Source organism: Microcebus murinus, chromosome 8, assembly GCF_040939455.1.
Source record: "Microcebus murinus isolate Inina chromosome 8, M.murinus_Inina_mat1.0, whole genome shotgun sequence".
Taxonomy (NCBI): Eukaryota; Metazoa; Chordata; class Mammalia; order Primates; family Cheirogaleidae; genus Microcebus; species Microcebus murinus.
The window spans coordinates 97,546,964-97,560,994 of NC_134111.1; the positions used below are offsets into that span (position 1 = coordinate 97,546,964).

At 40.2% G+C, this 14,031-nt stretch overlaps 1 protein-coding gene across 5 annotated transcripts in view; it reads right to left on the bottom strand.

The window, feature by feature from the left end:
* Nucleotides 1–14,031, bottom strand: part of PID1 (phosphotyrosine interaction domain containing 1) — a 221,263-nt gene that overhangs the window by 97,957 nt on the left and 109,275 nt on the right. For all 5 annotated transcript variants that reach the window (XM_012749410.2, XM_012749409.2, XM_076006005.1 and 2 more), the window contains exon 2: nucleotides 13,269–13,415. In XM_012749410.2, the coding sequence (XP_012604864.1) occupies nucleotides 13,269–13,403 (135 nt within the window). In that variant the 5' untranslated portion in view covers nucleotides 13,404–13,415. The remainder of the gene's footprint in view (nucleotides 1–13,268; nucleotides 13,416–14,031) is intronic.

Genomic DNA, 14,031 nt, shown 5'->3' on the forward strand with positions numbered 1-14,031 from the left:
TACCAAGATATGCATATATATATATAGAGAGAGAGAGAATATTGTCTATTCCTAATTTATTAATAGCTCATTCTTCTAAAAGCTCTATTTTATGATTATTTTGAAATATACACAATAATTAGTAATCAACACATAGATTTAACCTATATGTTAATAATTTTATGATGATAAGTAGTGTTTATTTCATTTAAAGGGGTGTGCAATTTAAAAAGAAAAAAAATGTGTAGGGTCTCTAGTGGAGGATTTTACTGATCGTGAATGAATAAACTAATTTTTTCATTGTCCTAATGAGTCTGTACATTCCCTTCCTCCGACTGTGTTTTTCTCAGAATGACCCTAATACATATGTGGCAGGGTGAGTTACCTCCCTCCCTGCTCTTTCTCTTCCGGGAGGCGACCCCTGCTAAGAAGGAGACATGAAATCAAGATTCTGTTGGCACAATAACAGTGAATGCACCAGGTTTTTGCTATATAAAACAGTTTTTTTTTAATCATCAAGATTAAGGTCTGTTTGTCCTACTGAGGATTTATGCTGCAGGCCCTGAAGCTCTCTTCCCTTGGAGTTCTCCCTAACCACAAACCAGACGTTCCTAAACAGGCCAAGGTCCTCAAGGACGGGGCTGCAAGGAAGGGCCAAGGAGAAATAGGCTTTAGGAACCCTTTAGAAGGAGAATGAAGAAAGGACAACAGAAGAGAAGGCATGAGCAACGAGCTTGGCCCTTCTGCAAAGTCAAAAGCAGCCGCTGTACCCTCAGCACAGGACTCCAGGGCCTCCGTCTCCAAAGTACACTGTGTACACCCAAGGTACGTAATAAAATCCGCTATGTCGGGGACAGAATATACCAGTCTCTGAATGTGCTGGTGAGCTCTCGGATTAGCAAAGCAGACACCTGTTTTGTATCGGCTCGTGAAAAAACTAATAGGAAAATGCCTTTGTGATAACGATGGCATTCCTCCTGCCCTAACGAATATTATAGGCATACTCCGTGCTGACAGATGGGAGAGAGAGCTCTAGTGCTGCTCACAGGTGTCATACAAACAATTTTTAAAGAGAATGCATTACTCAACTGCTGTGGGGGAAAAAAACTAATTTCAGTAGAATCTTTAGCTCACAAGGTAACTTTCCTGGCTCCCCGGATGATAAATTTCATTTATCCCCATTACTTTCCGAGTAAATTATTTTATAATTCCTGGATTTGGCTTATGAAGATGCCTGGTGACTCATAAATGCCAATCTGACTAATGTCTCATTTAGAGAACTCAGTACGCACAGAAGCTCAGACATCATTTCTCTTGCCAAGAAATGAATGTATAATATTTTCAATAAAAACAAAGAAATGAACAGCCAGCATACCACAGAACGCATCTGCACCTGTTGTTACACTGGTTTTTATATTCTACTTGCTGGGTAGTCAGGAGCCGAAACACCCAGAGACGTAATAAGAAATCACTGCTTATATTTAAAAGAGCATCCTACGACCTTTTTTACGACCCTGAGTTATTTATTGCTTTACCTTATTTGCCACCACTTTGTCTATAGTTCATTGACCTTTACATTCAAACCAAGAGGAGCTGTGTTTGAATTGCAGTATTTTATTTATATAGCACTGCTCCTGTAAAAAGTTCAAAGTACTTTATAAATATCTGTTTGAACCTAAAAGTAACTTAAGTGTCACTGTTTCCAACTTAGATAAAGACACCAGAAAAAAAGAAAGTTCAAATAGCTAAAATTAGCAATTTAGAGAGGATTTAACAATTCAGAGAAGAGTTCTGGACAAAGACGGCAAATTGACTTTAAATTTGTATCTCCTCTCTGTCCCAAAGCCCAGTAAATTGATCATAAGGGAAAATTCTAAGTTATAAACAAAAAGGACAAAATGAGTTGAAGAGGACATGGCATACTAGAAGTTTCTGCAAAGATTTGGAAATTCTAGAAAGTCCACTAAATCTACACATATAAGCTACATCTTCCAAAGCAAGTTTTATAAAATTGATATTTTGACCTAATCTATCTGCATCATATGACTTTATTTCTTAAATGGTTCCCAAATTAGGTGGGGAAGTCAGGATTTTACTTAAAGTTGCCTAAACTATCAATAAGCATGACTCTCTAAATTAGAAAAGACCCACAACCACAGAATAGATGAATTAAGGGAAAAATCCATACCAAGACATGTAACTATGAAATTTCAGAGGACCAAGACCAAAAAGATCCTCAAAGCTTCCAAAGTATGCAGGGGGAAGTCACATACCAAAAAAACATTAGTATCTGAATCAAATTGTACCAAATTCTTCAAAAGTATTAATAACATAGGACAATAGAAGTCAATGGGCAGTGCCCTCACAGTTTTAAGTAGAAATTATTTTCAATCTTTTTATACCCAGTCAAACTTTCAAAAAGGTGAGGCCAGAATAAAGAAATTTTCAGAGACTGGACACCATGTCTCATGCCATTAATCCCAGAACTTTGGAAGGCCAAAGCGGGAGGATCCCTTGAGCCCAGGAGTTCAAGACCAACATGGGGCAACATAGTAAGACCTCATCTCTATAAGAAATAACAATAAAATTAGCTGGGCATGGTGGCATCCCCCTGTACCCAGCTACTTAGAAGGCTGAGGCAGGAGGATCACTTGAGCCTAAGAGGTGGAGGTTGCAATGAGCTATGATTAGGCCACTGCCACTCTAGCCTGGGCAACAGAGTGGACCCTGTCTCAAAAACAGCAACAAAGAAAAAAAGAGAGAGAGAGAGAGAGGGAGAGAGAAGAAAAGAAAGAAATTTTCAGACATACAAGGCACACAATTTTTACTTCTGGGAGATGCGCTCCAGCATAACAAAGGAGTAAACCAAAGAAAAGAAAGAAAACAGAGTTATGCAATGGAAAGAGGTCCCCCAAGTCTCAGACGTGCAGCTGGCCTAAAGACAAAGAGTCTGCTCAGGAGGACAAAGCACTCTGGGGTAGAGATCCCCAGGAGGAGATGAAAAGAATTCATTCATCTCATATGATTGATTAGTTGAGTAACATGTTGACAGACATATACCAAGTCCGATAGAGCATGTGTAGAAAATTAAGTGTAGGTGCAAATAAAACTATACAGTTCTAAAAATAATATTTTTAAAAACTAAAAAAGAAATAAAATAAAAATTATAATGCACTGATGGGCCCTTTAGTTATCACACAGATATTGACTTCACCAAACTTTCAAAAGTTAACCATATTAGGAAGATAGAGGAAAGAAAGTGAGTCGGGTTATTTTAGGTCTAAATCTTCACCTACTGAAATAGAAAGCCAAAAGATATTATCTAAAATGGGATATAGCATCTGTTTGGAAATATGAAGGTAAACATAAGAAGAAACTGCCAGAATAAATAATTATGGTTACTTCTTGAAGCAGGACTAGAGTATACAGGAGGAATGAAGGAGACAGCTAAAAATATTTTATGTTTAGTTTTTCATTATTATTTGATGCTTTTATCTCTGCAAGTATTGCTTTGATAAAATTTAAAACTTTAGGGGAAAAGAATCCCTTACAAAAAGAGCCCAAGTTTATATGAGATTACACTCATAGTCTATATTGTTTAATGCTTTTTTTTATTTAATGCTCATTTTTCCATTTAACAAACATTAAATTAGATTAGTCTTAGAGTAGCAGGTAGACTCGCTCTAACATTTGATTCTCTTGGTACAGATGTTTCTAATGTAAAAGGTGGATAGAACACAAGTCGAAAAAATACATATAAACTTTACAAAGTCTTTTTAAAGTTAACTTCTTATAGTTAAGCATTATATTTGCATAAACCAGATTTTAGTTTTGAAGTTGTCATAACCTTCTAAGAGTCTTTACGTAGGGGTATAATCTCTGCTGGAAACCATAAGGCACATTATTAATGAATTTTTACCAACTTAATTGGTTTTCTGGGTGGTATTTCTGTGGTTGCCTAACAAATGAAGTCTACTGCAGAAGAACTATATTTTATCCACAAAATTAATCCAGGAAAATATGCAGAATAGTTAACCTATTTTCTAAATAAATGAACCCTAAATTTAGATAATAATTAAAATAAATTTCTAGAACTAAACCAATAAATTGTTTCAAAAGCAAACTTTGCAAACAGGAAATCATAAAGGGAAAATAACTGCATAACAAGGTACTTCTCTCAGACATGCACATTATCTTCATAATACTTTCCATATCATCTTCAAAATTATGCTTATAGCTTTACTGGGAGTGGGGAGACAATCATTTATTCACATTCCTTGTGGTAGTACTGTGAATTTTTTATAAATGTGGCTTAATATGCCTACTGCACTGGAACACAGTAAACTGCAAACACTGACAACTTTGTGTAGTAAACCTGTCTTCTATATGAAATTTTAAAGTATCTCTTCTTTTTCAAAAATTTTGATGAAAAAATAAATTTGGCTCAACATAGGAGTAAGATGCTACTACTTCTACAGATCAAGATTCCTGATTTTTCTATTTTTTTAGTAGATTTCTGAATCCCAATGAAAGAATTTTCTTAGGCTCTAGAAAAAAATAAATGTAACCCAAACAACTGATTAATTATGAACATAGTATATAATATATTATATTTACTAATATATATAATTTATATTATTTTTATAAATCTAGAGTCCAGGGGTCCTCAAACTACAGTCCACGGCCCACCGAGGACATTTATCCCACCCACCTGGTGTTTTTGCCACCCCTGCCTGTCCTGCTCAGCAGCCGACTCGTCCGGGGCCCACAGTGCGCATGTGTGGAATGTGCGCTGCACTCTCCAACGGCCCTCCAACAGTCTGAGGGACAGTGAACTGGCCCCTGTTTTAAAAGTTTGAGGACCCCCTGCTAGACATTTAGATGTTTTTTTTTCCATTTTTCACTAATGATCTTTGCTGATCTCCCAAGAGTTTTTAAAGGCAACAAGTAGACTAACTTTGTTGACACAACCACAAATTTGGAGATACAAGAATACAATCTTTGACATTAGCCCAAAGGTTAAGCTTTAATGGCAAATATGACTCCGTAGAGTAAAATGGCCATTTGCAGCCACAGCTCATATAGTATGGGGAGCACATGGAAATAAATAGTTTGAAGGTTTCAGGGGTCCCCAGTGAATCCATCTGTGAAACAACAGCTCTACTGCACCCATCAATCGTGGGAATGAATGACCCCATAAAGAACTCTGTGATCCAACTCAACAAGCACACACTGAGTGTCAATTCCATGTGACAAACTAGAGAAATCAGGCAGAATGATAATTTTCACTCCAAATACCTTCATCAGCTGAAATGAAGATAATTCCCAGCATGAAAAGATTTCAGTCAACAAATAACAAAAGTGAGCTCATGAAAGACAAAGAGCTTTGCTGAAGCCACCATGGTTGTCATTGAAAAGACCAAAGAATAGAATTCAAAGTCTTAAGTCAGGAAAGTTTACATTAAAACCACAAATAAAATATCTTTCCATGCTAAGTACCATAGCAGTAGCATAAGGAGCCTAGATCTCAAACACATGTATACTAAACAAGACACTGGGGCTTCAGGTATCCCTAAAGTCTTATCCATCTTCTGCCCTGAATCCCCTGAGACTAGAACAGGGTGGTTTGGAGAATGAGGATCCTCCTGAGTGGGTGGGATGAAGGGGGAGGAACGTGGCTGAGAGTAGTGTCAACAGTGCCTGGAGCTCCCTCCAGTTTCCATAACGTGCCTTTTCCAGTGATTCTGCTCTCTCCCTGGTCCTTAAATAGTAGAGGCAGGTGCACATGTGCCTGTCTGTCCTTCCTCTTCTCAGAGACCTGTTCTCCACGAGAGACCAGACATCTATAAAACTCCAGATCTGTACGTACAGCCAGGTGCCCTCTGGGTGTTGCCCATGGGTTTGCCCCACAGACATCTCTAATTTCACAAGTTTGAACTCATTATCTTCCCGAAATCCAGCTTCTCTTTCTCTATTCCTGACTAGGAGTCATGGGTTGCCAAAAATAGAAACCTGGGGTGAAAAGCCTAAAGAAAGGGAGTTCAGGATTTTTACAGTGAATAAGGATATCCTCACCAATAACACAAAAGCTCCTAATCCCAGAAGGCCAAACCACGTGGCAGCTGATGGTCACCCACAATGGCCTGCAACAAGGGCCCTAGGGAGTGGCCTGTAGCTCACTGAACTTAGGGTCAACTCCTCTATGCAACAACAACAACAACAACAAAAACCAACCTCCTCCATAAGTATTCCAGGGATTGGACTGGACAGTAACAGGGAAGGGAAAGGCATCCCTTGTTCTGAAACCAGGACACTCTGCACCTTCTTTGACTGCCTTTTGTTTGTTTGTTTGTTTGTTTTGTTTAGTGCAGTGTTTATTTGTCTCACTCAAGGCCAGTAAACCTAACTATCTTATTTATGTTTCGTTGGCCTCTCTCTTTCCCTCTTTCCAACACATCTCTGATTTCTTTTTGGGGGAATCTGGGGTTCCAGGGAAACCGGCTCCCCTCCCAGTTCTGAAAACAGAACACTTCAACTCAGGGCAACGGGAATATTCAAACATACTCTCCAAACACAAACACGGCTTCAGAGGTGAGCTCGTGACCACGTCCCACCCAGTCGGAGCAAATCCTACGATGGCTGCCTGGAATGCTGGGACAAAACCTACCTCCCACGGCTTGCTGTGCTGGGCAGATCTGTGGTCTGGAACTGCCGTGCCAATTTTTGTTAACATAAGAGAAGCTATTCTAAGAACAAGGCTGGACGTAGAGGCAAGCAGAAGTGAGAGAAGTGTAATTTCATGGAGCAAGACCACAAATGCCCCTTGGAGTGTGTTCCTGCCAGAGTTTTTGGAGTGGACAGCAAATGGATTTCAATGATCTGAGTCGATTCAAGTTAGTTGTTCTATTATTTCAAACTAAAGCATCCAAACTATTGTTTACGTTTGTTTTCCTGCTAACTCCTGGAACATCTTGAGAGTATCCTAAACATATTCCTGTGGATAAAGAAAGAAAAGAAAGAAGAAAATTAAGAAAGAGGGAAAAAGGAAGGGAGGAAGGGAGTGAGAGAGGAAGAAAAGATGGAAGGAGAGAGAAACAGAATTTACAAATCTACAAAAAGTAAAAATTGCAGAAAAGTAAAAGTTTGTCTCTTAAACAACAGATGTTAGCTCATACTCGTTTTTAGCTTCCTTCATTTGAGGAGACAAGCAGAAGTGATTGTGTCTTGATTTGTTTACAAAAAAGTCTGAGAAACAATAAAGAAAAAATAAATTAGATATTACTCCCTCTCAACTTAGAGAAAAATAACCAATAAAAACCATGGACTTGTATCTACTTTATATATTACCATTATATTATATATTACTACTATTGACTTTATTTTTATTCTGTCTTGATATTGAAATCAGAAACTAACTTTGCAGAAAGAAAGTCTGCATAATTGGTGTAAGAGGATTCCAGCAATGTCCAAAGTGACTTACACCACTGCAAAGAGGCATTTGATGAGGATGACAACATAATAAAATCAACATTTCCACATGTGTTAATGGGCAAAAAATGGACCCTTGTCTAAAATGAGAAAAAAAAATGAGACAACATGACTATATTTATAATTAAATACATAACTGATCAAATAAACACAGATTTAAGTTTAGAAATCAGATACATGTGATGTTAATTTTGAATATGCTTAAATTGAAATCAGGAGCCCTTTCATAAGATACGTTGGATTGCCGGAATTTACTTCTAAGACTGGCCGTTTTACACAAGTGCGCAATGCTAGGATTTGAGGATTACCTGCAAAGCCTTCAGCTCAGCAATGTCTCTTCTCTGTCCCATGAAAGTATAAATCAACCACATCCTTCCTGAGAACTAAGGGACTAGTATTGCTCCTCCTGAATGCAAAGAATCTCAAAAAGAGTAGTATAAAAACTGTTACTGTTTAAGAATCATTAACTTCTTCTTGGAAACTAGTTTGTTTGATGGTTTCCGCCCTCACAAAGGGGAAGACAAGAGCAAAAACCTTAGACGGGGCTTCATACCGTACCAGGGAGGTGAGATTTGGGACCACAGAGCTTCCTGTGTGAGTGTAGACCTAGGTGACAGGCTGGTGGGGCTCTCGGTGAAGGACAAGGGGACAAAGGCCGCTGGTCACTGAACAGGCTGCAGAATGGGCTGGTCTGAAGGTAGTGAGTTACCTCAACTGAGCACAGTCAGTTACAAATGGAACTCCTTGTTCTACTCTTTCTCCCCTTCTCACTACTGCACTCAACTAGTTTTTAAAAAATAATAAAATAAAAAATAAATAAAATAATATTTTAAAAAAGCAGGCTGCAGAATGAAGACAAGGACACCCCTAGTCTGAGCAGGGAGGGGACAGAAAAGGAGGAGAGCAGAAATAAATGTCACATGCTGAATTATTCCTGTTTGTCGCTGAAGCCCAAGGTTGCCTTGGTGGCCAAGAGAAGCACCCCCCTCGAGCCCATCCCGCAAGACCTGCCTCAGGCCCTGGCCCTGCCAGTGGTACTAAGAGGATACAGTGGAAAGACAACCAGATAAATCCAGAATCAAGGCAGACAGATTCAGGCCCCAACAGGAGACCCATGTCAATAACTGCTAATGATCTTTCTTGTACCTTTTCCTACACATGTTTCCTTGATATTCTCTTCTGAGTTACTTTCCTTCTGCAACTTATGGAAATCCTTACACTCAGACATTATCGTCAATCACAAACTCCATGAGATATTTTAAATTAAAGATATATGCTACATGCTAAACTCCCAATTACCCATCAGTTTATAACAGCATTGCTACTATGTTGCCTTAAACTGTAAGCACCATGAAACTGGAAACAGTCTCAATGGAATGGGGTTTGTACAGTGTCTACACGCCCATACAGGAACTCACTGTTATTTTGTTCTTGTTTTATATACATAGTTTTTATTAATATAAGGCATATGACTTTTCACTTTAGTCTGTCTGGTTTTTTTTTTCCCCATAAACTAAATTTGAGAATCTGAATGGCATATCTGGGGTAAAATTATATGGTATCTTTAGTACACTTTCCCCATGCTTCCTGAATTCTGTAAGAAAAGATAAAATTCTAGTCCAATTAAACAAGGTAAATCCTTGAGGCCTAGACATTTGGATAAAAGAGTCTATGAGATCGACCAACCCTAATTCCGGCCTATCAAGGGTGTGAAAACTGGAGCCTACAGGAAAGACAGGACTTGCTCAAAATCACAGCCCATTTTAGAAGCTATCTGTGGACAGAAACGGAAACTCCTCAGTGGTCATTATGAAGCAGTGGAATTTTCTGAGGGGGCAGAGGCTGTGGAGTCAGACCAGTGAAATTCAAACCTGGGCTCCGCCAGCTACTCACAGGGTACCCTGGGGCAGGCTGGGGAACTTCTCTGTGCCTCAACTAGCCCATCTGTGAAGTGGGGCTACATATGGCACTTACACCATTGAGTTGTCATGAGGATGAAGTGTTTCTAGACCACGGAAAGTGCATAGATGAGTACTTCATGTATTAATAAACATACGTTCTTTGGTATCACCATTTCTGTTTCATCGGTATTTTTATTACAACTCTTTATAATTGTCATCATCATTATCATCTCTACTTCGTGAAGGTTTTGAGCACTCCCGTGAGTGGGCCTCGATGTGAGTCAACGCAAAACAGGACAGCCTCCCCTGGAGGATGAGGAGGTACACGCAGTAATCCCAGAAGCCTGGTTCTTCCCTAGAAGTCGGTCTCCTGGCCGGGCCCACTGTAGAGAATCCATTCTGACCACACAAGTGCAAGTCAGGCCCCAAATACCATATTCTACCCCATCCCCCACTTCCCAGGGGACGTGTCCATTCATGTCATTCACATTGCTCTTATCACACACCTCTGTGTGGCACCCACCTTCAAGCTGCAAGCATGGTTCCCCTTCATGTAAATTACATGGCATATTCAACACGGGCTCCTTTCCCCCCACCCCTAAGCTGAGTGCTTGAATCCAAATCTCTGGGGCGAAGGTCCAGGAATTTGCCCGCCAGGGTGTACTGACACACACACAAGTCTCAGGAGCACTTGTGGTTTATTTCTGTGGACACCTGTCTTATTCCATCCCCTTGGCTGTACGCTGCCTCACCCACAACGCCTACTTTGATTCCTTTCTCCACGACTCTATGCACACAGTAGGTTTTTCATGATTACCGTGATTTCCATGATTTCCATGATTAAATGTTTGCCAACACGCAGAAGCCGTCTACGATTCCACCCTGCTAGACAGTAGGAGAGAGGTGTGACAAGCCATCATTGCTGCTGCAGAATCGGACAGGGCGTCTAATACTCCAAACCGCTCCAGCAAGAGCCCTAATGGGATGCAGTGGGTTGTACAGTTAAATAACTCCACTCCAGAAAAAGAAAGTGGCAGCAATAGAGAGGAACACACAAAGACCCAGCTGCCCGAAACATGAATAGCCTGGCAAGGCAACCCCGTCAGGACACACGGGGAATACAGATCAGAGGGAAGTGGGGAATCTGAGATGAGCGAGGGTCTCAGTGGTACTCGCAGTAACCCATTTTCAACTCCCCCTCTCCTCCTTTGCTTCCCCTCACCTCTTTCCCTCCCCAAACCCAAAGTTATAAGCGCTGTCAGGAAAAAAGAACTACTATTGTGTGAAGACGGAGGGTCCCGTGCACCCGCCCTGCAGCTGGGCCCGGGCTACATTGTGCTCATTATTCCTGAGCGGCATGAGCCCGAGAGAGTTCCTTCTGCAGCTGGCATCTTGTGAGCTACGCTACTCGCAAGAACCGGAGAGGAAACACTGGACTTTGTTCTCAGAGATGAACAGAAAAAAAAAAAAAAAATGGAAGGTGGCCTGGGGCTTTTAAACAAAAATATATCAAGGTTCAAAATTCTAACTCTTTAAACAAAAGAATGCGACTCTGAACACAAACATGCCATTGTCCCTGAGAATTAAAGAATATAACTCCAGTACATTTACAGTTAAAATTTAAATGCATAAAGATGATAGTATACAATTTGGGGAATTACACGTTGCAAGTTTACTTCCTTCACATACAAAGATATTGCTGGAAGGGACCTCAAGAGGTGTTGGCCCAGATCCCTGACTCCAGGGTTGTGATTATCTACTCCTGCAATTCCCTCTTCACCATTCCTAGGCAAGGAGAGTTCATAAATTTTTTACAGCCCGTCGGAATGTGTTTTTCACCTTGAATGCAGAAGTTCTTCCTTGTGTGCAACTGAAATCACTGCTGCCTTCCCTTTGTCTAGCTCACACACAAACTGATGCTGGTGCAACCCTCACTCTCTTTGGCGTGCTCTTCTGAATTCCTACTATTGTTTTCCACATCCTTCTAGAAGTAAAATAAACGAACACAACCTAAGGCAGTACACAGAAAAAAAAAAATGGTCCATGAAACATGAACCCTGTACTCCTTTAAAAAAAAAAAAAAAAAAAAAAAAAAGGAATGGTTTTTATTCCAGTGAACATTTTTTTCTCCCTCTCATACACACACATGTACACACATATTTCTTTCATATCTGGATCAGACTGTGAGATTTCTAGGTCTCTTTATTCTGCCACTCTGGGGTCTTCTTTTCCATTTTAAACAATCTCTGCAGACTTTATCATGCTAAACTCTCTTCCTTACACTGGTCCCTATTGACTTCATCTTGCTTTGAGGCACCATCTTCCCTAATAGGAACAGAATTCAAAATTACATTAGTTAATCTTCTAAAGAATGTATAAAGAATTTGCTCTCATGTCACTTTCAAATTTAATGAGTGTTTTTTATAATTCCCTTATATCATCAATTCACCAAAAGCATTAAATACAACAGACTTAAGGCCGGTTCTGTTGATTTACTCTCTCTAGTTATAGCTAAGCCACTGGCAACCACGCCTGGGAAGCCAGAAGATGAACTTACCAGTCACCATTTCAGATCACTTTTCTAAGTGGATTCCTTTGGCTCACCTGCCTAATCCCACCAAAGGTTCCCTACCGTCATCAGAACAAACTCTAAACCCCTTGTCATGACCACAGGGCTCGTCCCCACCCGATGCCACCACTCAACACAACTTCCTCACCTTGTCAGGCTCACTGGCCCATCCTCTCCATTCTAAAACATACCAAGACCATGTAAGAGAACTTGCACACCCTGTTCTTTCTGCCTGAAAGGTTCTCCCACAAATTCTTCACAGACTGGCTTTCTCAGCCACCAATGCTTCTTTATCTGTATTTTCTCCTCCATGTGCCCCTAACTAGCAGTGAAGTTCCATAAATATCCTGGTGGGTCCTGCTCACCCTGTGACCCAGTGCCTGGCAGACAGTGAGCACCCAATAAGTATGTGTGGAATGAATGACTGTGTGTGAGGCTTTGTGCAAACCACCAGCACCCCAGATTGCTGCAGGCTCCGAACCGACCACAGCTATGCAAGGACTGCTTCCGTCCCTGAGCAATGAGGGAGGCAGTGTACCCAGAAAGCAATAAGGAAAGCAATAAGGAAGGGAGTGGATCTACAAGGTTATAAAAGAAATACACACACAAACATGCATTTCCCTTGCCCCTTGTTTTATTTTCACTACTTGAAACAAATATCTGATGACAAAATATGCATAAAACATATTTTCTTTGTGACCTCTACACTGATTACTATATTCATCAGCTCAACCAACAAAGAACACCATGTGAGAAACAATCCAGAATCTTACCAAAATTATACATTTCATTTCTAGTTTTGTTTCCATGTCGGCATTCCAGTTTGCATAAATGAAAAACACTTTTTTTATGGATTCTGAGGCATTAGTACAAACTTTGAGAGCTGAAGCAAAGCAAAAATGCAAAATTACCCCCAAAGGACTCGGAGAGTACAACTGTTGGAAAACTTGTTTTTTGTTTTTCATTCTCTAAGGTATGTTTTATGCAGATTGAAAGTACAAAGGGAGGAATTATCATTAAAGATAAAATTTTCCTTGTGATACCTGAAGCTCCACAGAGCTACAGAAAATACAAAGAGAATACTATTTTATTCACATATACTAAAACCTATGCCTTTAATGTGTGCCCCCAAAGGATACAGAACGCTGCATCATTAAGGAAAATAAAACAGGATATGAATTCAGACTATTATCACTCAGTGAGCTTATTTTGTTAGTCATTTTATATTTTCATCCTTAAAAATGGTTACCGTTGTAAAACACGGGTCTCAAGGCTACACATCCTTTAGCCTGTCCCACCCCAAGAGTCCCTGCTGGCCACGCGCCCCATACCTTGCAGCCACTGTGGGTCCTCGTCTTCATCAGCGGGGTGGTAGTGCAGAGCTCAATGGCCTCCGGCTCGTGGAAGATGACGGCTGGGAGAGGTTCCTTTTTCAGTGTTAGGACATTTAATTTAGACTTCAGCATGGTCTGAAAGTGCTGAAAAGCCAAAAAAAAAAAAAAAAGTCAATTGTAGTTAGTTAAATCTTTTGCACTTATATATGGTGCAATTGTACATCAAACCCAGTAACAAAAATCTTTGTTTATTAACTCTGTTTTAGTAGGGGAGGCCAAGAGGCATTTAGTAACATGGGGGTTTGGAGGACACCTGTCAGTTAGGATGCTACTAAATGAAACTGTGGGAGACAGTCAATCCATAAGCAGGGACCATGAAAATATGGGTTAGTGGTAAGTAAAGTCAGCTCACCCAGGACCTATGTTCTAAGCAGCTTTTCCAAGGTGCTATATACAGATGAAATCATGACAATGTAATCTAAGCGGATTCAGCCACACAAGTGAAGATGTTTGGAAGAGAATGTTATAGGAGCTATTTTGGGAAAACATATTGTGGAAGGAGTAGAACAGATGAAAAAGAGTTCTGTTCTCTGCATTTCCTTGGCTCTTCCCTGCACTGGCTGTAGAACCTTGGGAAATTCACTACTTCTCCATGGGCCATTTTTATCTGCTGTCTCAGGCCAGGACTCTAGGTAAATATCCTTTCTATGTGCAACTCGTGTTGGCACCAGTCTTGAAAGATGCCCAGAATCCAACCACA